General features: G+C 41.9%; 1 protein-coding gene across 2 annotated transcripts; it reads left to right on the top strand.

Annotated features, from left to right (window-relative positions):
* Nucleotides 1-50: 50 nt before the first annotated feature.
* LOC105356172 (sickle tail protein) lies at nt 51-28,000 on the top strand. 2 transcript variants are annotated; one of them, XM_011486358.3, is made up of 17 exons: nt 51-1,010; nt 5,967-6,211; nt 9,562-9,727; nt 10,387-10,582; nt 12,834-12,921; nt 14,143-14,422; nt 14,606-14,852; nt 15,316-15,612; nt 17,341-17,430; nt 17,516-17,578; nt 17,716-17,753; nt 17,832-17,974; nt 20,251-20,426; nt 24,243-24,376; nt 25,041-25,188; nt 25,276-25,525; nt 27,396-28,000. In XM_011486358.3, exons 1-17 carry the CDS (start codon nt 734-736, stop codon nt 27,447-27,449), a joined length of 2,892 nt encoding a protein of 963 aa, XP_011484660.1. In that variant the 5' UTR covers nt 51-733; the 3' UTR covers nt 27,450-28,000. The 2 variants fall into 2 exon arrangements, with proteins under 2 accessions (XP_011484660.1, XP_011484661.1); XM_011486359.3 differs by lacking the exons at nt 51-1,010; nt 5,967-6,211 and adding an exon at nt 7,158-7,851.

A 28,000-nucleotide genomic window follows, 5' to 3' on the forward strand; every position in this document is an offset into this window, starting at 1 on the left:
TAAACCAAGGAATTTCTAATGGATGGTTTCCATATCCACAGAAGAACATATACACTCTGAAGCCTGGAGTTAAAATACATTTTCTGGTAACCTTTGCAGTGGAAGTAAGAGATGCATGAAAAGTATGAGAATGGGAGCAGAGCGCAGGACAGTTACTGTTCTAATATGTTAATTTAAACAGACCAAAGCAGAGCCTTGAGCAAATGCAGCAGTCGAGCAGAAAAAAAGTGGGAGGAAAGACCGAACATGATTGCAGGAGATAACTTGGAGAGAAAGGAGGGAAAAGGAAGAGAGACATAGACCTAAAATGAGGGTAGAAGGAGAGGAAGCCCTCCCGGAGGAGCTCAAAGGGAGCCAGACAAAAAATTGTTCTTGAGTTGCATACTTTTCACTGCTGGACACTTGTGGTCACAAACAGAAGAAAGTCTAAGGATTCAGGAGGAGGAAGAGGGTTTTGTCTCAGGGCAAAATCCCAAAGGAAACCTGGCAAACTGTGTTACCTGTCCTGGAATGACAGGACCCCCAATCTCAGACAGAAGAGGACCCAAACCAAGAGGACAGCTACAAGGAACAAAGAAGCTCATAATCATATGAATCTGGTGAGCAAACATGATTTGTCCATTTCTTCTTGAGAAGAAGTAATAAGAAAAAAATCAAGAGGAGAAAACACAGGGAAACGACTCTGATTTTGTAAGAAATAAAAGAAACAAGCCTTCTGCTCATAGCCTTACAAATGTCCAAGTCGTCCTCCCGTCTGTTTAAATCTGGAAGAAGTATGTGTCAGAGCCCGCTTTTGGTAAAGGAGCTGCCTTGCAACCGTTCATGCATGTTACGGACTGGAGAGAGGCTCATGAGGGCAGGCAGTGAGGGAAACCTGCTCTGGCAACAGAGTGTCAGCCATGAAAGACGCCCGTCTTTAGCTGGATTAGTGCAAAAGGCAAACTGGCCCATGGAGTGTGCAGCCCCACAACACAAACCTACAGAGAAACCAGGAAGTGACACCTGCAAAGGTAAGACGCTGCTTTCAAATCCTCAAATAAGAGTGTTAAGAAAACTGCATTTTATGCAAAAAGAAAAAAAAATTCTGCCAACTGTAATGTCATAATTGTTTTTTATGACACAGTAAACTGTTAATTTTTTTATTTTTGTTGCTAATAAATGTGCTATAAGGCTAAAATGGAGTATTGCTTCTATCACTTTGTTTCTATCAGACCTATTTTAAGTTGCAAAACTCAACATGGTGGGTTTTAAATTTAGAAATGAAGAACATGGAACAAAAACGTAAAACATTTATGATTGGCCGACTTTTTCAATATCAATGAACTTGTACCATTGAAAATCCAGTTCATAAGCCTGTCAATGTCTTTACATTTGCAGGAGGCATTTATTTGAGGAATGAGAATCGCAGAGATTAATATTTATTGACTGTGCCCATGAAAAACTTGACACGTATAATCTGCCTAAAGTGCCAATTTTTCCATAGTCTCTTGAACAATACATAATGAGAACATAGGTAATTATTTAGTAGTTGATTACAGGCCCATACCTAACTTCACTTTCTTTTCTAAAGTCTGAGAAATTGTTAGAAATCACTTCTGTGCCCATCTGAACTAAACGGTTTCTCTTGAGGAGTTTGGTCAGGATTTAGACGACATCACTGCTCTGCTGTAGGTAACCCTGGTCTGCAGTGAGGACTGAACGACCTGCCCTGCTGAGTGTGGTATACAGTACTATTAGGAGTAATCTTTTGACTCAAAAGACCGGAGAAAAGTAGTTTGCCATCTCTCGGTGGGTGGAGTGTCTTTGCCCAAAGTGGAGGAGTTTAAATATCTCAGGGTCTTGTTAATGAATAAGTGAGATTGACAGGAGGATCGGAGCAGTGTCCGTAGTTATGCGGTCGCTGTATCGGTGCTAATGAGAGAGCTGAGCCAGAAAGCAAAGCTCTCAATTTACCCTGTCAGTCTCCGTTCCAGTACTCGTCCATGGTCATGAGCTATGGGTCATGACTGAAAGAACGAGGTCCTGAATACAAGCGGCTGAAATGAGCTTCCTCCGTAGGGTGGCTGGGTGCTCCCTTGGAGATAGGGTGAGAAGCTTGGTCCCCCGCGGAGAGCTCGGAGTAGAACCGCTTCTCCTCCACATCGAGAAGAGCCAGTTGAGCTGGCTCGGGCACCTAGTCCGAATGCCTCCTGGACGCCTCCCTGGGGAGGTGTTCCGGGCATGTCCCACTGGGTGGAGGCCCCGGGAAAGACCCAGGACACGCTGGAGAGACTATGTCTGTCGGCTGGCCTGGGAACGCCTCGGGGTCCCAACAGAGGAGCTGGAGGAAGTGGCTGGGGCGAGGGAAGTCTGGGCATCTCTGCTTAGACTGCTGCCCCCGCGACCCGGTCCTGGATAAGCGAAAGAAGATGGATGGATGGACGGATGGAGGGATGGATAGAGTTTGACTAAAAAGGTGTTAAACACAAAAAACAGCACTTTGAAGTTCAGCTTTGTTTTGGATCCTGGGATTTCTTGATGAACTTATGGTTTCAGTGAGTGTATAACATCACAGGCTTCAGCAGGTCATACCCCACAGTGATCCAGTTATCTGATCCCCACAGTACATGAGCTGCACCTGTTTGCCTGTATGCCACGTTCACATCAGGTACTGTATGTACCATGCGCTCAAGAATGCGCTGAATGCCGGTTCTTGAATGCACTTTTAGCATACTGTGTTCACACTGGACTGACTTTACCCAAAACTAGCGAATGTACCACAGTTGGAAGAAGCTTGGTGAGAAATTTCATAGCAGTGCAAATCTTGTGAGTCTTGCTCTTAATTTTCTCTTTCACAGCTCTATTCCGATTTATGAAAGACTTGGTCTCGTGGAATTCTGGCCAGGGAAAAAACGTTATTACTTAATTCTCCTTCACGATCACTTTTCAAACAGTTGGCACTTCAGTGAATTAAAAATGGCACTTCCCACATGTCACTACTAACTCTGAGTCTCTGACTGGTCAAAGTTCAACGAGTTTACCTTGCAACACGCATTCAAATGACACGCGTTTTGTATGCAGAGTCCGAAAAGAGTCTTTAAAACTTACGTACCGATGTGTGAATGGGAGAGTTTTGAATGCAGAAAGCATTTACATAGACTTTTCCTTGGAGGCTGTCACTTAAACGTGTATTGTGGAGGCTGGTGTGTACGTAGCATTACAGAGAGAATGTGCCACTGCTCTACTCCTTCCCACTCATTTTTTGATGTTTAGGTTTCATTTTCAGAGACTTTCTTTAAATTTATATCTCCCTTTTTTTCTTTCTTTTTTTTTTACAGTGGGTGGACTTTTATTTTGCATTTCCACACTTCTTGGTTTCCTAAACTCTCCATTTAATCAATTAATTAATTAATTAATGCTTATTTGAACATCTCTTGTCTACAGCTGTGATCCGATGATCCAATCCTTGTCAGTTTGACCCTTCCTAAATAAAACCATGAGCAAGTTTAGGGACCTTAATGAACCCGGCCCTTAATGTTTTATGATCTGCATCACGCTGAGTCTTTTCTTCGTTATTCACAGAAATGTTGCTGCTGTCCTTGATGTCTTCATCAATTTGTTATAACCCACAGCCCACAGCAATGTGTGTGTGTGTGCAAGGGGTTGCCCATGCCACATTAATGCAGTGTGTTGAAGGACATTTGTATAATCCTTCATAATGAGTCTGCATGACTCAGTGACATGCTAATTCAGTCCTACAGGACACAGGGAGTCCATGCAGCAAACTTTAGAGCCGGGGGCAGAGTTGAGCTTTTTTTTAAAGTAAAATGCAGGATTTCACCCCAGTCTCTATCCAAACAACTTTCTCAAATGGTTTTGTCATCAGAAAAAGCTACAATAGTATTCTGTAGCTTGTGTTTATTAAGCAGACTAAAGGTCTGTTTCTGGTGCCAACATGAGGGGTCTCTATGACTCCATGAACTGCCCAAGCAGCAGTACAGCACGCTTTAATGTGGAACAATTATTTACCCAGAAAACACAGTTGCATAAAAGAAACTTGTGACATTTGTGTTTAGGAATTTAACACAGGAAATGTTGCTGGCGATACCTAAATAACACACAGTCTTTGACAGTCCTTGATTCTTTGACTGTTTAGGTGATAAATGTGAATCCGCTTGTTCTTTTTTTTTTTTTTTTTTTTAACTTGTCCTGTCCAACAGCTGGGCAGACAGATGAGAGCTGAGGGCCTCTTGTGTTGACATATTTTACTTTAACAATAGGGGTTATTAATCTTCAATCCGCTTGTTCTGACGTGGACAAAAGCGACTTTTCATTTCGTCTTTGCATTGATTTGTAACTCATTACTACTGTAAAGTGTTGCATATGAGTGCAAAGTCACTTTTCACCGCTTCAGAATCCGCTGGAATTACATTAATTGCATAAACGGTTAAAGAGTTTTGGTAGTCGACAGAATGTGAACACTAGAACTTAAACTCTGGTGTTAAAGGGCTAAATAGCTAAATTGCTTTGTGTCACAGAAAGAAATCAAATGGAATTTCTACTTTACGGTATATAATAATGTTGCAAAAAACATTGTGTGAAAGTTTTGTTGGAGCATCCCACATTAAAACTATCTGAAGATATACCCCCCCACCCTCAATCTGGATTGTGCATAGAACAGAAGACGAATGGCCAAATTAAGAGTCTTAAGTTGTGTGCACATGTAGACAAAGAGATTGTACCTGCTACTTAACTAGGGTTCACAGGTGATTTACTGAGACTGCACAAGGAGCAGACCCAAACTGAACAGCAGCTGGGTTTTAAGAGAAATAAATGTACACCCAAAAATACACGTTGGATGCTTTTCCTGACACACTCCTCTGCATTTATCCAGACTTGGGACTGGATTGTGCCTCCTTGCCTTCCACTGGTACAACCTGCAGTATTTGCTCTGGGTGTGGGGGCTTTAGTGCACGTGTGCATTCAGTGCATTTGTGGCTCAGGGAAGAACAAAGTTTTTCGTCTGTTTGTCTGGGTGCAGATGCACTTCTAGACCTTGCCAGAGCAAAACCTGTTGGCCAGGTGGGAACCGGGATGAAAGCAAAGTTTGACCATTTCCTGAGCTCTGAAATGCTGATCTTCTGGAGAGTGTACACTATTGTCTTCCAGTCTGTCCTGATGCAGATATCAAACTGGTGTGTAAGAAAGCTTTTCTCTGTGAAATAGTAGAAGCTCACCAGCAGCTTTGTCCTCAAGATGTTTATTTAGTGTTACTAGCCCTTGTGCTATCCTAAGCACTTTAACATTGGGAGTTGGGTCATCTAGACCCACTAGACAGTGCTCTGAACCGTTTTTCTTCAATGATTTGTGATCTTCACTGGTCTCCATGGATTACATGAAATCTTTCCACCTTTATCCACCTTTGTCATGGTAGGGAGAACACGTCAATGTAAGGGTGGGGTCATCTAAGATAGCACAAGGGCTAGAAGATGGAAGGACTACTCTGGCTGTTTGATGATGACTGTGATGTTGGAGGGGATTTTGAGGGGTTGAGGATGCCACAGAGCTTGAAGGTCTGGACCCTCTCTATGCAGGCTGCTGTGATGCAGACAGGGTTCTGCTCTGTGGTTCCTGAAGTCAAGAAGGGTTTCTTTTACGAGCTGCTGTTCCTGTGCACAGCTTCATCTTACCTGGAATCAGTCCCACCGCCACATGGGTGTCATTTGCATGTTCTGTTCTCAAAAAAAATTTAGGCAGCCCCCTAGTGGCAAGATTCTTGCAGTGTATTCTATCCTCTCAGGTTTTTCCTAGTGCATTCTGACTGTTCTATAATGTTCTAAGATGCACACATTTTTTTACATTTTTAATGTTGTACCTTAACGGCTAAATGAGAAAAAAAAAACGTAAAATAAATATTTTGTTTAGTCGTTTGTTTGAGAAACAGGACATGATTACTGAAATCGCCTCATTGCTTTTGTTCCTCTTAGATCTGAGCAACAGTCAATGCAAAGCATGTTCATCGTCCAACTCTACTGAAGACAGCAATAACTGCAGCCAGCAGTTAAACACAGACCCTTCCAGTGCTGGGCCAGACTCCCAGTCTTCCAGTACCTTACCTCAAAGGTGTTGTGCCGTGGTGCCGCAGCCTCACATTGGAGCCATGAAGGAGGAGCTCCCAGAGCAGGAGGATCATCATCAGACCGCAATCATCAAGACCTGCACAGAAGAAAAAGTGAGAAACAGCTGGAAAGTATTGTAGAAATAATAACTGAGCTTTTTTATATTAAAAAAAGTGATATTTCTAAAGTTATTCATACACTTCCGTACATTCGGAAGGAAAAAACTTCATTACCCTAACTATTACACCCTTTCCTTTAATTGGTTTTTGCAACCCTCCACTAGTATTAAAGACTCATAACCAATAAACATTGCTTGTTTTTTACATTGGCATTTTTCTCATGATGGAGGACATATTTTAATAAAAATCAAGCTTTTAACTGTATTTCTAAGGATTTCTTTGTTCAATTTGTTGAGCAGAAAAAAAATGATGTTTGAAGAAGATCATACATGTAGAAAATACACAATGCAGAAATGACGTCCTAGAAAACAACAGTCTTTGACTTTGGCCAAAAAACACCATAAACCAAAATCAAAAGACCACTATCAGTGCTTTGAAAATAGATGAAAAAAAGATGTGTGACATCCAACCATTTCAGGTTGGCGTAGACCCTCCAACTTGCTAAAGATCATCCTAATCTTTAGCTCCCTATTCAGATTTTTGGTGGATTTCAAACCAGGACTTTGTCTTGACCACCGCAAAATGTTCATGCTTCTGTCATCTAATAATTTCTCTATCACAATTGCTTTGTTTTGGGTGATTATGCTGAAATGGCCTCAACCAGCCTAATGCTGTTGAGGATTTTGATGTGTTTTGTATTCTTTGGAATGCTGTTGACTACAGTAAATTTATGTTCCATCACCACGTTTGGCTGTGGGGACGGTAAATGGTATTTATGTTTATAGCCCTTTACTACCTTCTTAGACGGCCCAAAGGACTTTACAGTCACAGTCCCATTCACCCATACACACACACACACGCATCCACACACTGGTGGCAGTTTCTCTGTGGAACACTGGCGCCAACCTTCCACCAGAGGCAAGGTGGGGTCCAGTGTCACGCCCAAGAACACTTCGACACATGGATGGCGGGCGGGTAAGGTGGTAAAAGAACCTGCGATCTTCTGATGAGAGGTCAACCGCTTTACCTCAGCACCACAGCCGCCCATAGCTGAAGCCAAATCTATCTGTATGCAGCTTCCAATGAACAATCCGGAGAAGTGGTTTATAGGTTGCTTTCAAATATTATCACGAAAATCGATATATCACAAAAATGAGAGATTTATTGACAAATTATTCCAGTTTGGGGTTAAGTAAATGAGGTACTTAGAGGAACATATTGAACACTGAAATCCTTATAACGTTTAGACTAAAGAGAAAATGTTTAGCAAATCTGTCCTGTTTGAGGTGAATTGGGGTTCTCCCTGTCCCTCTTTTAGTTAACGTTGGTATGAAGCTCCATGAATAATTCATGCTGGCTTTTACCAAGTAGTGTCATGGGTGGGGTTGGTAGGAGGTGCAGCAACTTGCTGGAGACGTGTCAGTGAGCAAATCTTGTATTCTGGTCGAACTGGTAGAGCCAGCAGTGCTGTCGATGGATCCGTGTTGTAACAGTCAGTTGAGGAGGCTGGCTTTCAGATGCGTCCAACGCAGGTAAACAAGCTGCAGGTATACTCGCCAAAGGCAGCTCCCACACAGGCATGACTTTACCCTAGCAGACGAGTCAGAAAACATCAGAGAAACTCAGCCTTTCAGGTAAGAACCTTCAGCATAAATACACTCCAACATCTTCTTCAGCTTGCAGTGAGCCGGACCCTTTGTGTGTTTTAGAAGTGACAGGTTCTAAAAAGAAGTCGCATGGGTAACCAGCTGTATACCACTAGTCATGGAGGAATCCATAGAACCTTCTGTCCAACCTGTACTTGTCTTCAGGTGTCCATCTCAAGAAATCTAAGTTCTTCGGGATTGCTTTGGGTTTACTTTTTTCCTGCAGTCAGGATAAATTTGTGAAAAAAGCATAAGGAGTTAACATGACAAAATACTGCCCTGTTGGTTCTGTGAATACTTCAAAGAGAAATCCCATTAAGTGTTTCTTCATTCTTGATGGGAAAATGATTATTTTTATGGCACTTGTGTTATCAGACAGCATTCCACAGACTGTCTGCCAGCACGTATGATGGGCTAAAAATGGAAGGCAAACTTTGGATGAGATCAGATTAAAAAAAAAAAGGATTTAACTGATGATGGAAATTATCACTATCAAACTACAGGATAAAATAGTCTGTAGTTTCATCCTAAATGTAGAGATAATCTTGTTTTTTGTTTGTTTATTAATTTATTTATTAGTCATTCATTCATTGTAGTATTTTTGTACCCAGACATATTACTGGATTCACATGAGATGAGTGTGCAAACTTTCAAAACTACCATTTTGCTCAAAACGCATTCGTAGGTTCTGAGAGAAAACAGATCTTTTAGGTTGATAAGAACAAGGAAATGTTTAAGATGACTGGACGCTGAGACACCAAGTCCTAAATATAAGGTAGATATTTTCTATTGTTTAACCCTTGTGCTATCTCAGATGACCCCACCCTTGCATTGACGACAAATGACAAATCATTGAAGAAAAAGCTTCAGCGCACTGTCTAGTGGGTCTAGATGACCCAACTCCCAATGTTAACATCCCTAGGATAGCACAAGAGTTACGGAGAAATTAAAAACAAATAGTAAATGGTGTCCACTTAACTACCACTTCTCTGACTTTGCAGTCATCACACACACATTAATTTACTGATGGTGGGAAAGCTGCCATGCAAGGCACTAACTAACCTGTAACCACCAGGAGCATTGTGGGGCTTTGATGTCCCTGTAACTTTCCAATCAAAGATTGATCACTTTATCACCACGCCCAACAGTTTATTAATCAATGCAAAACTTTTGCTGACATTTTTTTCAAAGGAACTAAAAGATTTCTACATACCTGGCTGACCATGATACATGCATGTGTGCTTTTTAAGCTCCTTAAAGAAATACTTCAAAGAAAGTTTGAGGAGCAAACACATCACCACAACCTTCTTTCAGAAATATGAGTTTATGTACAGAAAAGCAGCACAAATATCACCAAAATCAGTCCTTCTGGGGGCAAATTTTAATAGTTTTTCACACACAGGTTCTTAAAAGATGAAAATTATGTCCCACTTCCCCCACAACATGAGTGGAAAAATGAATGTCACTCACTCAAATTATGACTAATTTATTTATGTTGCACAAATATTTGGGTTGTGGCATTTAGACATAGTACCCCCCTGAGAAAAAATGCTATAACTTTAGTGTGTGCAATTATGATTTACTATGCCATCAATAATTTGGCGGAATTGATTGTTGGCCGTCTTTCCTTTGGTCTAAAGGTTTTCTTCTTTATGTCTCTTAAGATCGATGTTTGGTTTTCTTTTTTATCATGTCCAGGAAAAACCTCTGCAAACCTCTGAAGGTGTCCATGTGGACCAGAACCCTCCAGCTTCAGAGAGAATGTGGGATGGAGAGGCGCCAGGCCCCTTTAGAAGGGGCTGTCAAACCCGTGCCAGCCTGCCTGCAGGGCACTGGAGCAGCCACCAAGCTGAGCGTCCGTTAGGTATGTGGAAGGATAATTGTACACAACTCCTTCAGGAGCACAAACATGTGAACTGAGGGGTCTTCGCATGATTATTTGGTTCCAAAGTCCAACTGACTAAAAAGAACTGATTATTTGGTTGCAATCTGGTCTGCAATCAAAGTTAAGATTAATGGAAAATGATTGTTGGAAATTTGAACCAATGAAACGATCTATGAGGAAAAAAAGTACAAAAACTCACATATGTACTCCAAAACCTGTAAAGTTATAGGTTTTTGCCAATGGAACTTGACAACCCCAAAAAGTTGAGTCAAAAATCCAAAAAATTAAAACAAGATGAGCCATGGTGTGACTTGCAGTTAATTTAAAGCCAAATGAGCTAAAATGTTTCAAATTCGGGTGTGTTATTGGAATTCCTAATATTATTCATTTAAAGGATGGAGATGACCTGGTGATCATATTTCGATAAATATAGGAGGGAAGAGGACAAAGTAAGGCCACGCCATTCTTGACAGTTTCAGCACAGGAGCTCAATTTGTGAACGATGGTCACGAGGGAGTAAAGGGGTTTTCTTTACCTTTAAAATTTAAGACAACTTAATCCAACGTTTTGATTATTGTGTGAAAAAGAAATCAAACACATGCTACATCACCAATGACGCGTTTCTGTCTGGTTGTCAGGTGTGCTGTATTTGCAGTATGGTCAGGAGACCCTACAGGTGAAGATGCCTGCAGAAATCAGCTGTCTGGACTCTGTGCACGCTCTGTTTGCCACTGCCTTCCCCTACCTGACCATGAAGATGCTACAGTCTCCTAACATGGGCATCTGCATCAAAGACATCAACTGCAATGCATACTACGACATGAATGACATAAGGTGAGAACCACTTCATTCTGTCAGTTTATAGGAACTTTGGGCAAACACAAGAAGAACTTTGAAATACACAGACTCAGTTTGGTTTTCTTTTGAATGAAAAAAGGGTTTTGACAAAAATGTGCTTTCTTCACATGCATGTTGTAAAGCTTTATGAGATGAGAGTCAACTTATGATGTTGCACCATTTGTTTTTCCAAGACTCACAAAATAAAAAATAAAAATTGTAAGAGCCCTTTAAATGAGAAATCCGATTATTGATTATCGAACTTTTCAATTTGTGTTTTGGGTTTTGTCAACATAAATCAAAATATACAACAATTTGCATTGGTTAGACCTGAGTTGTTTGGAGCATTAACAAGGACTTGCGGTGTGATCAGCGTTTTTGACTAATCTATAATATCACCTACTCAGACTTCTGGGTTCCCCTGTGCCGGTCCCCAGAGAAAATACAGGGTTGTGTCTGGAAGGGTCTCAGGCATAAAAATCTCTGCCAAACCACATGTGCAAATCAAAGCTTCTGCATGGTGATCCCTGAAGGGCTATCCCGAAAAGTGAACAACAACAACAACTTACATTTCTATTACGGCTGTTGACCACTGTTCTAAATAAAGGCCCCATTTTTTTGCCACTTATAAGGTTCCTGAACTTACCACCCTGGTAAGTACACTGTTTACATACTTGCCTGTCCTGCTAACTGCTCACTGGAATGCAACACAGCTCAGTGGAACCTCTTTTCACACAGCAAAAAGGCCCCAGTTTAAGTCCCAGCTGGGGGACGTGAAACAGAACACCAATGGGGGACCTTTCTGTGTGGAGTTTTCATGTTCTGCCCCTGCATGCGTGGGTTTTATCCGGGGACTCCGGCGTCCTCCCACTATCCAAACACATGCTCCAAAGGTTAATTGGTTACTCTAAAATAGGTGTGAGTATGCATGGGTGTGTCATTGTGGCCCTGCGACAGACTGGCAACCTATCCAGGATGTCCCCTGCTGTCGCCCACAAGTGGCCAGGATAGGCTCTGGCAGCCCAGTGATCCACAAAGAGAAAAAACTGATTAGAAGATGAATGAATGTTGCAGGTGACAGCTCGTAGGAAACACTTATACAGCACTTCGTATTAAGTAAGGGGGAAGTAGGAGAGACGCAGGCTATCATACGGATATGTCATTTTTTGATCTCTGGAGCCCTGCGCACTGCACACATAGCCCATTAGTGCTATTAGTGATGATTAGTGCATGCTCCTTCCGTGTCCCTTGCGAGCTCTTTGCACGCGACCTGTCTGTTAGAAGTGAGATCCTCCGGGCACTCACATATCACATACTCACCCAACAGTCGTCAATAAGGAGGCAGTACTCGCTGCTTACTAACAACTAGAGGTTGGTGTAAGGACATGACAACATCACCCTATGTCAGAAGTGCTATACAAATACTTCATAATACATTTATCAAACACATGACAATGGTACAAGTCCCTTGGGGTGGCAGTTCGAGCCCCAAGGGAACTGTAAGACAAACCTGAGCTCCCCTTAAGATGCAGCTGCTCTTCTCTACAACTCTCAACTGGCCCCAACAACCCAAAAACCTGCAACACTATTACGGCTCATTCTCCCCTATGGGCATGTGAGTCAGGCATTGCTTAAGATTCGCTGTAAAAATACAAACAGAAACCAAAAAGAAAAACAGGTTGTACACAATTTACTGTCCAGACAGAGCTGTAAGGTGTCTATAACCCTTGTGCTATCTTGGATGACCCCACCCTTACATTGACGTGTTCTCCCTACCATGACAAAGGTGGATAAAGGTGGAGAAGATTTCATGTAATCCATGGACACCAGTGAAGATCACAAATCATTGAAGAAAAAAGGTTCAGAGCACTGTCTAGTGGGTCTAGATGATCCAACTCCCAATATTAAAGTGCCTAGGATAGCACAAGGGTTAAGCCATTAACAGCTATTATCAAATACCCAGAATCCGTTTTTACAATGAGAAATTTGACTTCTACAGAAAAAAAGACCACTGACATGATTTTTGACAGCTAGCCTCAGTATTTCAATGAGGCACAGAGGATTGAACAGACCTTACACAGAACCCATGTTATCAATGTGGTGGTCAAAGTTTGGTTTATGCACTTCTGTTCTGACCATAAACCCTGAAAAACCTGCTATACCCATTAGCGGACGTCTGACAACGTTTGGTGTATTGACCGTTTCAGTGACATGCAAAAGTGCTCACAGAAATGTTATCTGCTTTCAGAGACATCAAGCCCTATTCCTGTCTGAAGGCTTATCACAAGGACCCCAGACAGGTCTTCCACCCCTGCAGCAGGTTTGACGATGGCAAAGTGAGTGTGAGGAAGAAAACATTTACAGGTTTTTTTGAAACATCCATCTGCGGCGCACTGCTGACACCAAAACACAGAACTTCCAATGATTAAAAATTACTGTCATATTTTTTTAACAGCCATCATTCAACTATTGCTGAAGTTCTTTGAAGAGCAATCAACCATACAGTAAACACTGTTGAGAAGTTGCCTGAAAAAACAAAGGTGGAGCATTTAGGGTCAAGTCTTCTGTTTTCTTTACATGAATTTGACATGTTTTTACAGAATGGGGCTTTTTCTTGGTTTTCTAAAGGTCACAATATGGTTTTTGTAACTCAAAACACATCACTGTTACTACAGCAGCACTGATGTAATGACACAGACTGAAGGAAGCCAGTGGGCAGAAGACAGACTGGTTTTACACCACAGACACTGACAGCTTTCTATTTTTATTCACCTACTTTTACTGCCTCAGATTCATAGATGGAGCAGTGGCTCTCAATGGGCGGCTGGCAGACCTTTGTGGACCCCGAGCTGAAAGCAGAACTCCTTCACTGTTGCCCACTGTCATGCTTTTTCAGAACAAAAGAGCAAATGAGGTCCGTCTTTGCTTGCGTCCCCCAGGGACGTAAAAATCTCACTCTTGTGTTCATAGTGCGCAGAAACATAGGAGGCTAACTGACAGACAACAGTGCTCGAATTCTTATATTTTTACTTCATTCTACAGACATAGTTGTTTATACGTGTGCTCTGAGATGATTGAAAACTTTTTTTTTTCACTCTCAATGAATCTGGATTGTTTTTTGAAAAGAGAGTAAGGTGAGTTGACCTGATGGTGGAGACATGAACATTAGTCTTTGTGGAGACGAGAACTGGAGGCAAACTCTGAAATGGGGTCAGACTGACTTCCAGCATCTGTTTGGTCAGCAGGTGTTAATGGACAGCTATCTCCACGGCAACGATGCATTGATTGGCTGCGAACACGTCGCAGAGAGTTCACAGCAGAAATAAAAACTTTGCCAGGAGCCTAGATTGGATGAAAATGGCTGTACTTCTGACTTTTTTCAAATATAATTTTTTTTTTAAATACAGTAACTTCATACATTCTTTAGTTAAAAAAATGTGTTTATTTAAACTTAAAGCTGGATAATGGTCTGATTGTCAATTTTGTGTTTGAACCCATCTCTGTTTATTTTTTATTGTAAATTAAAAAAAAAAAAAAAGGGAATTGTTTTTCTACAGATTTCTAAAGAGGTGTTGTACGGCAACCATGGTCAGCTCAACAACCAGTCCTGCTCCACCTTGACTTCAAGCATCCTGCAGGGGTCGATGTCCCCACCAGTGGTGCGCTCCATGCCCTCTTCTCCATCCAGGAGGACATACGGTGGCAGGGGTACAGGTGGGAGAAGAGGAACATCGCAGTCAGGAAGTTCCACACTACCTCGGGAAAGCTTTTCAAGGGGAGGTCAATCCAGCACCTCCTGCAGCAGTGTCATTTTAGAAAGGAGAGATGTAATGCCTGGTAAGACCCACATTTTTTAAACCTTCCCCATCCTATTTTCTATGGGCCCCAATGGGCTCTATTTTGTTTTTAAGTTCTTCAAAAAGTTGGACTTTGACACATTTTTTGCCATATTTTTGCATATAAACGCCTGTAGACACAGTTTTCAGCCCATTTTACCCTCTGTATATATGTGTGTATTAGATAACCAACTCAGTAATAAAAGCAGAGCCTTGTTGCTTTGTGGAGATGGAGGAGTTCCTTACCCAGAGTCCTGCCCTTCCATGGATAGGACAGGAAGAGGTCACCTCAGCATGACCTCCTCCCAGTGCGGTGCTCCCCCCGCAGACTCGGTGGATGTGTCTGTCCGAGGGATCCCGGGCGGACTGCCGCAGTACCGTGCTTCCATCAAACCATTGATGGACCATGCAGATTACCAGTCACTGCACAGGTACAAACAAGTCCTCTGCACCAAGCTCAGAAGCCTAAGGAGTCATGAACGAAGACAAATCTGTCTAACCCAGTTCAGATAAAGCTTTTTTTCCAAATTTTCTCCTGTATTTAATTTACTTTAATTGGTTTATTTAAATAATCAAAAATGACTCAGAATCAGACTGTAAACGTGTTTTCTGGGAGCTAATGGTGCAGCTCACTTTCCACTTCACCTTGGTCATCCTGTTGCTCCAAACTCTACAACAAGACTTTGGAATTTAATGAGACATGACACAAAACCCTCTTAATTTAAATAGCCTGTTAAATTTTTGCTCCTTTTTGTGCTTGTTTGACTTCAGAAACTTTCCTTCAATTACAGAAATTTAGACAAACTAATGTGGAATTTCTTGTTTGAGTTCCACCAAAGTTTTTTAGTTGAAAAAAAATCTCCTTTGTGTCCCTTTATTTTTGCAACCACGAAGACAGAAATGCAGAGGGTATGGAGACAGTCATCTTCCCCCACTGGGAGGCAGAACCCCTCCGATGTCCCCCCACAGAACGAACGAGTTGAGGATGATGGAAGAGCAGATGTGTGGAGGCTGGGGCCTGATGTCTGCAGAGATGTCACCCATCCCGTGCTTTCTGCAGCGGGAAAGTGATTTTGCGACAGCGGATATCATGAGCAGAAGTAGGGGCTCTTCTTCTTCTGCATCGTCTGTGTTTGTGGACAGTCCCCAGGGACTCCCAACGAGCCTTGGGACAACCAGCAGCGCATACAGGTGAGCTTCCAACAAGCAACAAAGCAGAGAAACATCGTCTTTTATATGCTCCCACAACACAACTGTAGGGGTCCCACAGCACAATGTAATGTGAAAGTTTTGTTTGTGAATCACATGGTTGGTTTTATGTTGGATGACATGGAGTTTACCAAAGTGCTCCAGCAAATAAAGACCCCCCCCCCCCCAATGAAAGTCATGTTTTTGGTGTTTTTTACATGTTCTTGTGGCATTTTTCTCATGATAAGAGACATATATTAACTAAATTTAACCTCAAATTGCGTTTTCTTTATTCAAATTGTTGTAAAACAGGAGTAGATTAAAAAACTTAGTTTGAAAAACAGGTTGTAGTTGTTGCTATGATAATCAGGCCACAAGCTTCCTGCATTGCTCCATTCGATTGCTTCCACTTGCTTTTCCAGACCTATAAATCCACGTACGTCTTCTTTTTCCTCATCTGAGCTGTGTTAATGCAACACTTAAAGAGTTGATTTTAGCTCTGAGCCAGAGAACTTATGGTCTTTATCTACACAGTGTTAACCCTTGTCACTTTAACATTGGGAGTTGGGTCATTTAGACCCACTAGACAGTGCTCTGAACCTTTTTTCTTCAATGATTTGTGATCTTCACTGGTGTCCATGGATTACATGAAATCTTTCCACCTTTATCCACCTTTGTCATGGTAGGGAGAACACGTAAATGTAAGGGCGGGGTCAGCTAAGATAGCACAAGGGTTATAGTGACCCTGAACATAGTGTTAACTTTTCCGAGTTAACAAGTGTTGAATTACCCCCACAGAGTCATTTTAACTCAGAGCAGTAACACCGACACTTGGAAAATGAGGGTGGGGCCTTACACTTGCTGTTGTTGTAAGAACTTATTTGACATTGGGGAATTTGCCTCTGGCTCAAAACTGTACGGCTGGATGGCTCAGATATTGCTCGCCATTTTTGTTGCACCACTGATGTTGAGTTGGGGTTGTGAGGGACTCTAAGCTAGCAGGAGACAGTGTAAACAAAGGGATCAAAAGAGCGCGGGTTCACTCATGCATCAACAGTCCTGCCCACAAGTCGGAGGCAAATTTCTAATGAACTACTGCCACTCTGCAGAGACTATGTCCTAGAAAAAGACAGGTTGGATTTTGGCTAAGAACGGCATAATCATAATTAAACGTTCACTGGGAATTTTTTTTCAATAGATCTAAAGATGATCAGAGTTAGACTATAAACCTTGTGCTATCTTAGATGACCCCACTCTTACATTGACGTGTTCTCCCTACCATGACAAAGGTGGATAAAGGTGGAAAGATTTCATGTAATCCATGGACACCAGTGAAGATCACTAATCATTGAAGAAAAAAGGTTCAGAGCACTAGTGGGTCTAGATGACCCAACTCCCAATGTTAAAGTGCCTAGGATAGCACAAGGGTTAAGTGTCAATGCAGTTGAGATATAAACATTTTTTTGCACTTAAATTGCTAAACTCTGGAGGTTAGTTTTTACATTTTCTTTCCAGATTTTTAACAGATTTTTGGGTGTATTATTTGGTTTTCTTCACTTCAAAGTTTAATTGTCTGACGGCTGGTGACTGACTGAAAGTGGGAGTATACTTCAGATGACACAGATTTTACCTTTAGAGATGTTTGGGGCAGAAGATGTGGAACTCACAAATTCAAATGATTATCTATGTGTTGAAAAAAAATCTGTATTTGTGCTCCTTTTTTTAAATCAGTGAAAAAATCAGTGCCATGGAGAGGCAAATAGCCAGCCTGGCGGGACTGGTCCACCAGGCTCTGTCTATGGGATCCGATGTGGCTCCTGGGTTTGTAACAATGAGCAGTTGCACCTCTTGAAAAATGGACACAATAACACGGCTATTTAGTTGTGTTTATTTTCTTAAAATGCAGGTTTGATGAAAGGCTTGAGTCTGTTTCAAATGGGAAATCAGAGGCTCGTTTCACAGTTGACTGGTAGGTCAAATAGTCTTTATAAGTAAAAAGTAATGACTAGTAATTATTAAAAATGAAGCATTAAGATAAAGTGAAAGTCATAAAAAGATTATTGAGTACAACAAAAGTGGTTTAGCTAATGGATTTTTTTTCTTTAGTGACCTTGCTGAAGAAAACCTCAACAACAACATACTTGGTGAGATCCACATCCAACACATGCGTTAAGCTGCTGTTTCCCTGCTGATAACTTTCACTGATCCTGGTCGGCTTTCAGCTGCTTCGGTTACAAACCCTGACCTGAATCCTCTGGCTCTTGTCGCTCATCTGCCTGGAAACGGGCTGTGGCGGGGTTTGATGGAAGCACAGAAACAAATTTCTGAACTGCGACTGCAACTTGGAAAACTCAGGTCTACACAGGTATGTACTCAGCTGTAAGCTCTAGTGCCTCGAGTTTAGGTTTACCTAAAGCACATGTGTCAAACTCAAGGCCCGGGGGCCAAATGTGGCCCTCCATGTCATTTTATGTGGCCCCAGAGAGCATAACAGTTTTTAATTTCTTAAAATAAAAAATAAAAATCTGACTTGAAATATCGGATTGGGCAACAATACATTTGGAATTAAATACTGTCCATATAACCTAACCTGACAGAATTAAATGTAAAAGGATTTATGCTAAAGTAACAAGCAAACATATGTTTTCTATGCAACTGTAATTGTCACTTTAAAAAGTTATAATAAATGAATAAATTAGTTGTTTAAAATTAAGACGTAGTTACGTTTATTTTTCATTACATGTAGTTGATTGTATAAGTCATTTCCGGCCCTTTGAGGACAGCCACTGTGCTGATATGGCCCTCGGTGAAAATGAGTTTGACACCCCTGACCTAAAGTAATAACTGATTGGAGCAAGGGTGTTGTACTTCAGGCCTTGAGCGGCAGCATCCTGCTCGTATTTCAGAAACCCCCTCTGCTTGATTCTGATTACCTAGGTCAGGTGCATTTTCTCATTAAGAAGTTTCAATTGCAGGTTAGCTGGAAAACATATAGAACACTGACCCTCAAGAGCTGGAACTTGACACCTGAGGAGTACAGGACTAAAAGAGTGACTCTAAAATGATGAGGTCTGAGTTTGTCTTAACCCTTGTGCTATCCTAGGCACTTTAACATTGCGAGTTGGGTCATCTAGACCCACTAGACAGTGCTCTGAACCTTTTTTCTTTAATGATTTCTGATCTTCACTGGTGTCCATGGATTACATGATATCCTCTCCACCTTTATCCACCTTTGTCATGGTAGGGAGAACACGTCAGTGTAAGGGGGGGGGGGGGGGGGGGGGTCATAGGATAGCACAAGGGTTAAAGAAGGGGAGTGTTGAGGGTTTCAGAGTTCCTGCGTTTTAGGGCACGAAGGCTTTGCTCCTCATGTGGGAGAGGCGAACAGTGAGGGGAACAGCACGATCTGAAGAAGCAGGAGGAAGTGGATATGTAAAGGAGAAAACATGAGTTCTTAAGGCGATTGTGAGTTGAGTTTTGGGTTTGAGTTCAGTTAGTGCAGGGCTGGCCAACCCTGGTCCACAGGATCCTCAATCCTGCCCGTCTTCCAGTCCTCTCTGACCAGCTTGTTGCTGATTAGCTGACTCAGGTAATTCCACATCCTGATTGACTGAACACACCTGATTAAGTTTTCAGCATCAAGTAGTGCAGAGAGCTGGAAAACAGGCAGGGACGAGGCTCTTGAGGATCAGGGCTGGACAGCCCTGAGTTAGCGTTTATGTAGAAGTTTTTAAGGTGATGTACTTCTGATCTGGGGAACCTTGAAGATTGGAGGTGGAATCAGTACAGATAAAAAAAAGTTTTAACTTTGAGATGGAAGATTTAGTGCCAAAAAGTAAAGTAAAGTTAAAGTCAGTTAGTTTTCACGCACCTAGGTTTGTGAAATTTGTTGTCTGCATTTGACCCATCCCATATAAGGGAGCAGTGAGCTGCAGACACAGCCGCACTCGCTAACCATTTGGTGGTTTATCTCCAAATCCAACCCCTTGATGCTGAGTATCAAGCAGGGAGGGTCCCATTTTTAGAGTCTTTGGTATGACTCAGCCTGGATTTGATCCCACAACCTCCAGTCTCAGTAGGAGTTCAGTAAGAAGAAGTGACCGAATGTATTTATTGTGGATGTGATCAGTACTGGTCTTCCCCAGTGGCAGGTTTTGCTTCAGTAAACCAAAACCTCCAACAGTCAGAACTTTACCAAAGGTCAGAACCTTACTTACCTAAATAATAGGATGCTTAGAAGAAGCAGCAGTGGCGAGTCTTTTCCTGGGGAACTGTTCTTATGCAATAAAGGAATTATCCATCCAGGAAATGATGGTTAAGATTGTCGTATTTACATTTGTGGAAGGAAATTAGAATGATAAAAGAGAGAGGATGGTTTAGTTTTTCTATGTATTACTAATCATGTTGAAATGGAAAGAAATATATATATTATTTTTCAATGACAACTTTGAGAACATTAATATTTTTCTAAACTAGAGAGTTCATTTGAATCACATCTTATGGTTCTCCATTTTAATACGCATCTCCTAGAAAGTCTGCTGAACTGTCTCGCCGATGGTTTTCCTGGCGATGAATGCGTTTCTGGAACTTCTGGCTAACAGTTTCACACATTCTTTTTTTTTTTTTTAACACACCTTCAAGCTTTCAAACATGGACACCATCAAGTCAATGCTGATGATAGCCCGTCAGGAGCTGGTTGTGCTGATGTTTGATCGACTGACTCGGCTGGAGAGGGTGAGGAATCAAAGGAGAGCGTTGGTGGAGGAAGACCGGCTTCACTACCTCACTAACGAGGAGAGACTCCTCACACAGCTTTGGTGAGAACACTTCAAAATCGACCTATAAAATGTCAAGTTCAGCTTGTGACTTTATAGTCATGAGATTAGAAGGAAGACAGCTTGAAATTTTTTAACACATCTAGAAATTCCGTTAGAAGGTGAGGGTCACGTCCATTTCTGCAGAGATGACACTAAATGTGTAGGTTTTAGATAGAGGGCAAGAAGGCAACAACAATCTCCTCTGTAGTTTCACCTGTCTGTGGACTACATACACGTGTTATGCTACATACACATCAGGCTTTTGACGAGCGCTCAAGAACATGCTAAATGAGGGTTCTTGAACGCGTCTTAGCAAAAGGTGTTCCCACTGGACTCACTACCTGATGCCAGCGCATGTACTCACAGTTGGAAGGGGCTTGGTGTGAAATGTCAAAGCAGTGCAAGTCCCAGGAATTTTGCCCCAGGCTTCTACTCTCACAGCTCTATTCCGATATCTGAAAGACTCTGTGTCAAAGAATTCCAGGCCAGCACAAACCGCAATTATTTATTTCTCCTCTGGGATCACTTTTCAAATGGTTCGCACTTCTGTTAATTAGACACATGCTATCCATGCGTCACCATATCCAAGTGCCTGGTTGGTCAGAGTTCAACTTTTTTCACTTTCAATGCGGATTCAATGGACATGCGTTTTATACGTAGAGCTGAAAACTGATTGAAAAACTTGCCCAAAATGTGCATTTTTGCATGTTAACTGTTTCGATGTCATCGTGTAGACACACAACAGCAATTGAACATAGAATGCAAAAAAAAGCAAAAATCAAGTGACACATAGACTCATTCTCTGTTTTTGGGAAATCGATGTCTGCAGTTAGCCGCAAGTGGAAGTAACTCAGCTATCTTAATTTTAACCGGAAACACGTCACACAGTTTCATGCATAGAGCCCAGTGCTGTCCAATTGTGTGGACTAGACTGATGGACAGACCAGATACCTGTGTAGCATGTGATAAAGCTGCCACAGGAGACCCAACCTCTGCAGAGCACTTCATCCATTATGCAAAAAGAAATTCTGCACAAGGTGCATAACATGATGGAGAAGAGTGAACATCCCCCTTCAATGTACTCATGAAGGCATCCTGTCTTCTGGTTCAATGCTAAATGGCTGCTACTCATTTTAATGTCTCTTTTAGGAATTCACAGAATATTTTTTCCATTTAAATCCTACTACCCATGAGTGGTCATGATTCAAGACGTTTTTCTCCTTAACGCTGCGTGCCCACATCCCAGCATCAGGCTCACTGAGGCAGCTGCATCCAAGGGGAAGTGCTTGTTTGCCGTCACATCAGCACCGGAGGTCGTGCAGATGTGGAGATGCGTATTGTTAAAAATAGAGGTGGGGGGGTGGGAGGTGAGCTGATCCCTCATGACGTGGTTGTCACAGCGAATTTTCGCATTAGCATGCAGCACATTTATTCCCCTCCAAAGATAACTCCCTAACTTAGTAGCAAACAGAGGTCTGGCATTTATCCGTGTAACCGGATGAGTTTGAGATAGTCAGCTCTGAGCACCACATCCAACCACAAGAGATTAGCGAAATGTCAATACATCAAGCAAGAGACGACTGAGCGCACAGTCTTTTCTGCAGGGAACATAGAAAGAAGGACGTATCTAGAACGTTGGTCAACACACGGGTCAGTGATTCTACATCACCATATTTGTTGCAATGACATCTGAAGCGGTACTTCTGGGCTGAGCAGTGCAGTGCTTATTTACATGATTAGACTTCCTCCTGTCGCAGACCCAACTCTTCAGATTAAATCTTGTTTTGTTCTCTTGTGACACAATATCTTCTGAACCTCATGTCATTGCAAAAATGTATTCTTTTTAAACCCTGAAAGCCTTTACATGTCTGCACACAAAAACCCTCAAAAACGTTGTTTTCTTTTTTTGTTTTTTCCTGTTTAAAAATATTTATCATAATTATACCGTCCAAAATTTCTACTAAAGTTAGAATCATAGATTAGATGTCAGACATTTCATTTTTATGATGCAAACTCAAGACCTGCAGAGACCTCCGTTCATAATCTTCAGCCCCGTTGTGAGAGATTGTTCCCTCCTACAACCCCCAGCATGAGGCAAAAGACATGGATGTGGCTGCTTTTCTCCAAGCTTGTGTCGGACTACAGCCGCTCTGCAGAATAAACATGGACCATCCTTCAGTAGAGATCTGGTGTTAAGACTAAACTGAGATATCCGGAGCCCTGAGTGACATTTGACCTGTGGTTCTTACCTCAACTCCTGAAAACTATAACGGATCAACTCCAGATTGCATGTCACACATGCAGGGACGACGCCAAAATGTTCAACATTGACACTGTTCAGAAAGATCTAGAGCCACTAAGCACTTCTACCTGCAGTTCCCCTCAAAACGCTCCACCTGCTTTCATCTAGACGACCAGTTAATCCTCCAGATCCTGGATTTCCTGGCAGACAGATTACAGCATGTTTTGTGTTGCATCTCAGCTGGCTCCATCCTTGTGTGCTTTCTCCTCTGCTCGTCATCTTCTACACCAAAGACTGCAGATCCACACAGCCAAACTGCCATGTGGGATAATCTGCAATGACACAATGACGTCCTGCTTCTCACAGAACCATTTTCAGGTTCTACAGGGGCTTGTGGAATGGTGCAACAACTCACAGCTGGAGCTAAACGCCAGCAAAACTAAGGAGATGGTTGTGACCTTCCCACAGAGGCAGAGGTTATCTGATCACAGCAGAGACCCCATCCTCCACAGGGAGCCAGTGGAGCAATATCCTGACATGGAGTTCATTGTTTGTGGAGTCAGCAAAAACATCCTGCTGATATTTAATATTAATTTATTAAACATGTCATCACATTTTCTAACAACATTTTATCCTAGGCACTTTACCATTGGGAGTTGGGTCATCTAGACCCACTAGACAGTGCTCTGAACCTTTTTTCTTCAATGATTTGTGATCTTCACTGGTGTCCATGGATTACATGAAATCTTTCCACCTTTATCCACCTTTGTCATGGTAGGAAGAACACGTCAATGTAAGGGTGGGATCATCTAAGATAGCACAAGGGTTAATTTGCCACTACTGTGTTAGCATAGTAAATTGAAATAGCTCTAAATGACAAAAAGCAGCAACTGCTCCTCCTCCTCTTCCTCCTCCTTTAAGATTGCAGGTCAACAAAACCAGACACTGAAGCCCAAAAGCAGCTTTGAGTCAGCTGATTTAAAACCTGTCAAAAGGCTGGTTTCCAAGAGCATTATGGGTTCACACTCCCACGTGTTCCAGAATACGGCTTCCTGTCAGCCTTCCTCCTCGAACTGAGAACATCCCAACGACACCTCAAGCAATCAACTGACACGATCGAGTAGTTTTGCTGTATTTTGGTTTTCTCACTCCTTTTTTTCTGTGCACTGAGCTCAGTAGTTCAGTAAATAAGCTGCATTCCTCAGTGTTTGTGGATTCTGTACCTTTTCTATGAGCTCCCTCTCTGCTTTCTTCTTTTTGTGACTCCACACAAAATTCTTAGTTTTATGCTCCTCCTGTTTTTGTTTTTCCCCAATATTTAGGCTCTTTTAGTTTGTTTTTTCTTTAAACAGTATATTTTTTGGTCCGTTTCTCACACTGTTCATTGTCTGTTTACTCTGTATAACATTTTTATTTTCATACTCTTAAATCGGATGGATGGAATTTTTAACTCTCCTATGGAATCTGAGGTACACCAACAGGTCAGCTGACGGAGTCGGCTCACTGCTGCCCTCTTCTGTCAGCTAAAAGCTGAATTTCTGCTGGTTCCTAACAGAGATGTCTCTCCCCAACAGTGAACTGGAGAGGTACGTTCAGCGCTTGCAGAGCTCCGGCTCCTATCCTGGCCAGCCAGCAGTCACACTGAGTGATGTGGAGAAGGCGGCGGTGAGCCTGCGGGAGCTCGGGGAGGCACTCGCAAGCCTGAAAAGTGGGTGACCGCAAAGTTTCTGCACACAGCACTGCAACCTATGTTTGGATCTGAATCACACAAACAACACTGAAAGTAGAATTTAAATTTTTACAAATTTTTTGTGTTTATTTCTGAGCAGAAGACTATACTGCTGCTTCACCAGAATAATGACTGGCCTTGTTGTCACAAAAAATAAAAATTCGGGGAGCAGTTTCCTAAGATCTGAAATAACAGCACCAAATCAAATGCACGTAGAAAATAGACTGCATGTGCCTGAGTTCATGGGATTCAGTCTGCCTTAATGTGGGATTGGCAAAAGAGGGAAGTTTGAAAGGCTAGAAAGGTTTAACCAGTTCCACATAAGTCCTTCAGTCGTCCAAAAGCACAAACATGATAGCCTATGTCGTAATGATCTTTGTTTCTGGCCTTCCAAAGTGTTTACATGAGCAGAAATGCTGCAGTATTTATCGTCTTTGGTTGGCTTCTCTTTTGAAAGACGCCCTAAATATAAATGTAAATCAGTTGCTGCAATCCTGCTCCACTGCTGCAGTCTTTTTCCATTTACTCTTACCAGTTTTAGTAAGAGGTTGCTTGTGTTATTTTGCCTGTTTAATGTCTGAATGTGCCAAAGTTTTTTTTTTTTTTTTACATGTCAGGATTTTTTATGTGTTTGCGCTGTCAGATGAGTTTCCAGAGCTGCAGAGGAAGTTGCAGTCAGCACTAACGCTGGAGGTGGAGGCAGTGAGGTTCCTGAAGGAGGAGCCTCAGAAAATGGACTCCATGTTAAAGCGGGTCCGAGCGCTGACTGAAACACTCAGCTGTATGCGCAGGTACCTAGAGAAGAATCCACCTGTGGTCCACCACTTCCATTATTGAAACTTGAGCTCCTTCTTTCATTTTTTTTCTTTCCCCAACAGACAAGTGTCAGGGTCGTCCAGGTCAGCCAGAGCAGACCCACTCAAGCAGGGACCCCCGACAATCCACAGCCCTCACAGTTCACCGACTCTCCAGCCTCGATGCTCAGTTAAAGTCCCGCCCTTTTCTGTGAATCTGACAAGTTCAGCCTCTCCTGCCACAGCCCGCAGAATGAGCACAGAGGCCACCCACCATGACCACAACACTTCCTTTACACCCAATTTGAGACCGGACTCATCCGCTGCGATGCAGGTACTCCAGCAGTTCAAACACAATCACTAATCAGATGTTTGTGTCCTGAAGGTTACTTGACTTTAAACTATGGTGTGCCAAAGAAAGAAAGAGCACCGGGGTCAGCAGTTACAGGATGTTGGATCACGCTGCACTCTACTGTCAGTAAACTGACACAACTTCAGGCAAATGTAGAAAAATAGGAATTTGTAAGAACATCTTTGGACCCCAACTGAGTGAATCCACACTACTCATACAGTAGGTTAATTTACACAGGTAGAGGTTGTTTTTTTTAGCGTTTTAGCTTAAATCTGGGTTAGAATCTATGCAAGAAACCATACACGAAAAATAAAATGAAAGAAGAAAAAGAAATCCAAAGCAGCATGACAGAAACAGAAGCTGCAGAAATCTGCAAATAATTTTCATAAACCTAACAGGCCCCACTGGGATGTAGCTTTCTCGTTAATTTTTGATTGATTCTGTGGAAAAATTTGGATTGTCAGGCCAGCATCCCTCCAATGTTAGCCCCTCTTCCTTTGGATCACCAGAGAGGACAGATAAAGACCCACATCAGAGCAGTAGTTTTTTCGACATCTACGTACTGTCCGGTATGTACGGCCCGGTAACCTCTGTGTTAAGGGTTAACTGTAGTTATATGTGGTCTCTATAGATTCATTTTTTACATTCATCATTCTAAATCCACAATCATCTAGAAAACATTAGGAAATCAAAAACCAAAACTACTCCAAATGTTTAGTCGTTAATTAATAAACACAACTGTAAATTGTAAAATATTCGGATAATTTGTCTCTCTTGTTGATTAACTGTTTAAGTGAGCTTCTCTAATGTAAGTAGAGCCCATTCCTTAAAGCTTTTACAAAGTCTCAATAAAAAAGGTCAAACAAAGGGATGTGAGTCCAAACGGAGCTTCTTCTCATCTTAAAGTCCCACTCTGATCATCTTTTTGTAAAAGTGCCCTTGTAACCCTTGTGCCATCCTAGGCACTTTAACATTGGGAGTGGGGTCATCTAGACCCACTAGACAGTGCTCTGAACCTTTTTTCTTCAATGATTTGTGATCTTCACTGGTGTCCATGGATTACTTACCATGGGTTAATTAGGATCATGCCGTTTTTAGCCTGTTTTCTAGGACATAGTTTCTTGAGAGCGGCAGGAGTTCATTAGGTGGGACTGTTGCACGAAAGCAACCCCACCCCACTTCCCCTCCACTTTGCTGTGTAAACAGAGCTCTCTGTTTTCACACTCTCCTGCTAGCTTGTAGCCTCTCACACACCAACCTAACATTACCGGTGCAAAAAAAGGGTGAACAATATTGTAGCTATCCAGCTGTAAAGTTTTAATCCAGATTCCAGCTCAGATGAGGAAAACAAAGATGTTCATGGATCTATTTGTCTGCAAGTGGATGCATCAGAATGGAGCAGAGCAGGGAGCTTGTGGCCTGCCCAGAGTGTATTTCTATACCACAAATAAGCTCTTTTTCAAAAGGCTTTTTTTTGTCTGCTCTTGTTTCACAGTGATTTGCATAAAGAAATACTCAGAAATACAATTTAGAGCTTAATTTCCTTTTATACATGTCTTCCATCACCAGAAAAATGCCAAAAGAACAAGTTAAAAACACCAAAAACACAATTTTCACCCGAGTAGGTCTTTAAGCCCTCCTTCTTCCCCTTACTTTTGCATTTCTCACCCTTCTCCATCCATCCATCTCTACACATCATCTTTACAAGTCATTTTTCTGCTGCTCGAGGTCTGTACTCTTGCATCTACATCCTGTTGCCATGACATCACTATAAATACCTTCTGGAAGCAGTCAAATCTAAAAGAAAAATCATTTAACATCACATTTTGTTATTTCTGAAATCCTATTCCAGGCCCCACCAGGAAACATCCAGGAGCAAAGCGACAACCTCAAACGGAATGGTTGAAGCCAGGAGAGAGTAACAAAACCTGGCTGAGAAGTTCCACTGGTGGGACATTCCACGATGGTTGTGGGAGAACCGCAGAAGACTGTTCGGTGAACCCAGCTGTTACAGAAGAGATCATCTGTCCAAACGAACGTTTGTCATTTGTAGGGTTTTTACTTTTTGGACTGTTAACTTATTACAGGAAAATGTCAAACTGTCATACACTATGAGTTTTTTATGATTTAGAAAGTCATTATGTCACCCAGCAAATCATTCCAAAGATTTCTGTGTGAACAATCAGAAGAACAAAATGTTGAGATTGTTTTTGTGTGTGTGGAATTTGTATTACCCTGACCAGGTAGCACGTCTGCACCGTTACAACCGAAGTTAAGATAAGATCTGGATGAAACATTCAAACATTGCTTTAGTGTTTCTAATGGTTTAACTGGATGAATTCAGAAATTTTTATGCAAATAGTTTTTTTAACGATTTATAAATTTGATAAGGAACATGGTTTAATTCAACAAGATTTAACTCAACTTCTTGAATAAAATGTTTCTTTTAACAAATTA

Source organism: Oryzias latipes, chromosome 17, assembly GCF_002234675.1.
Source record: "Oryzias latipes chromosome 17, ASM223467v1".
Lineage (NCBI taxonomy): Eukaryota > Metazoa > Chordata > Actinopteri > Beloniformes > Adrianichthyidae > Oryzias > Oryzias latipes.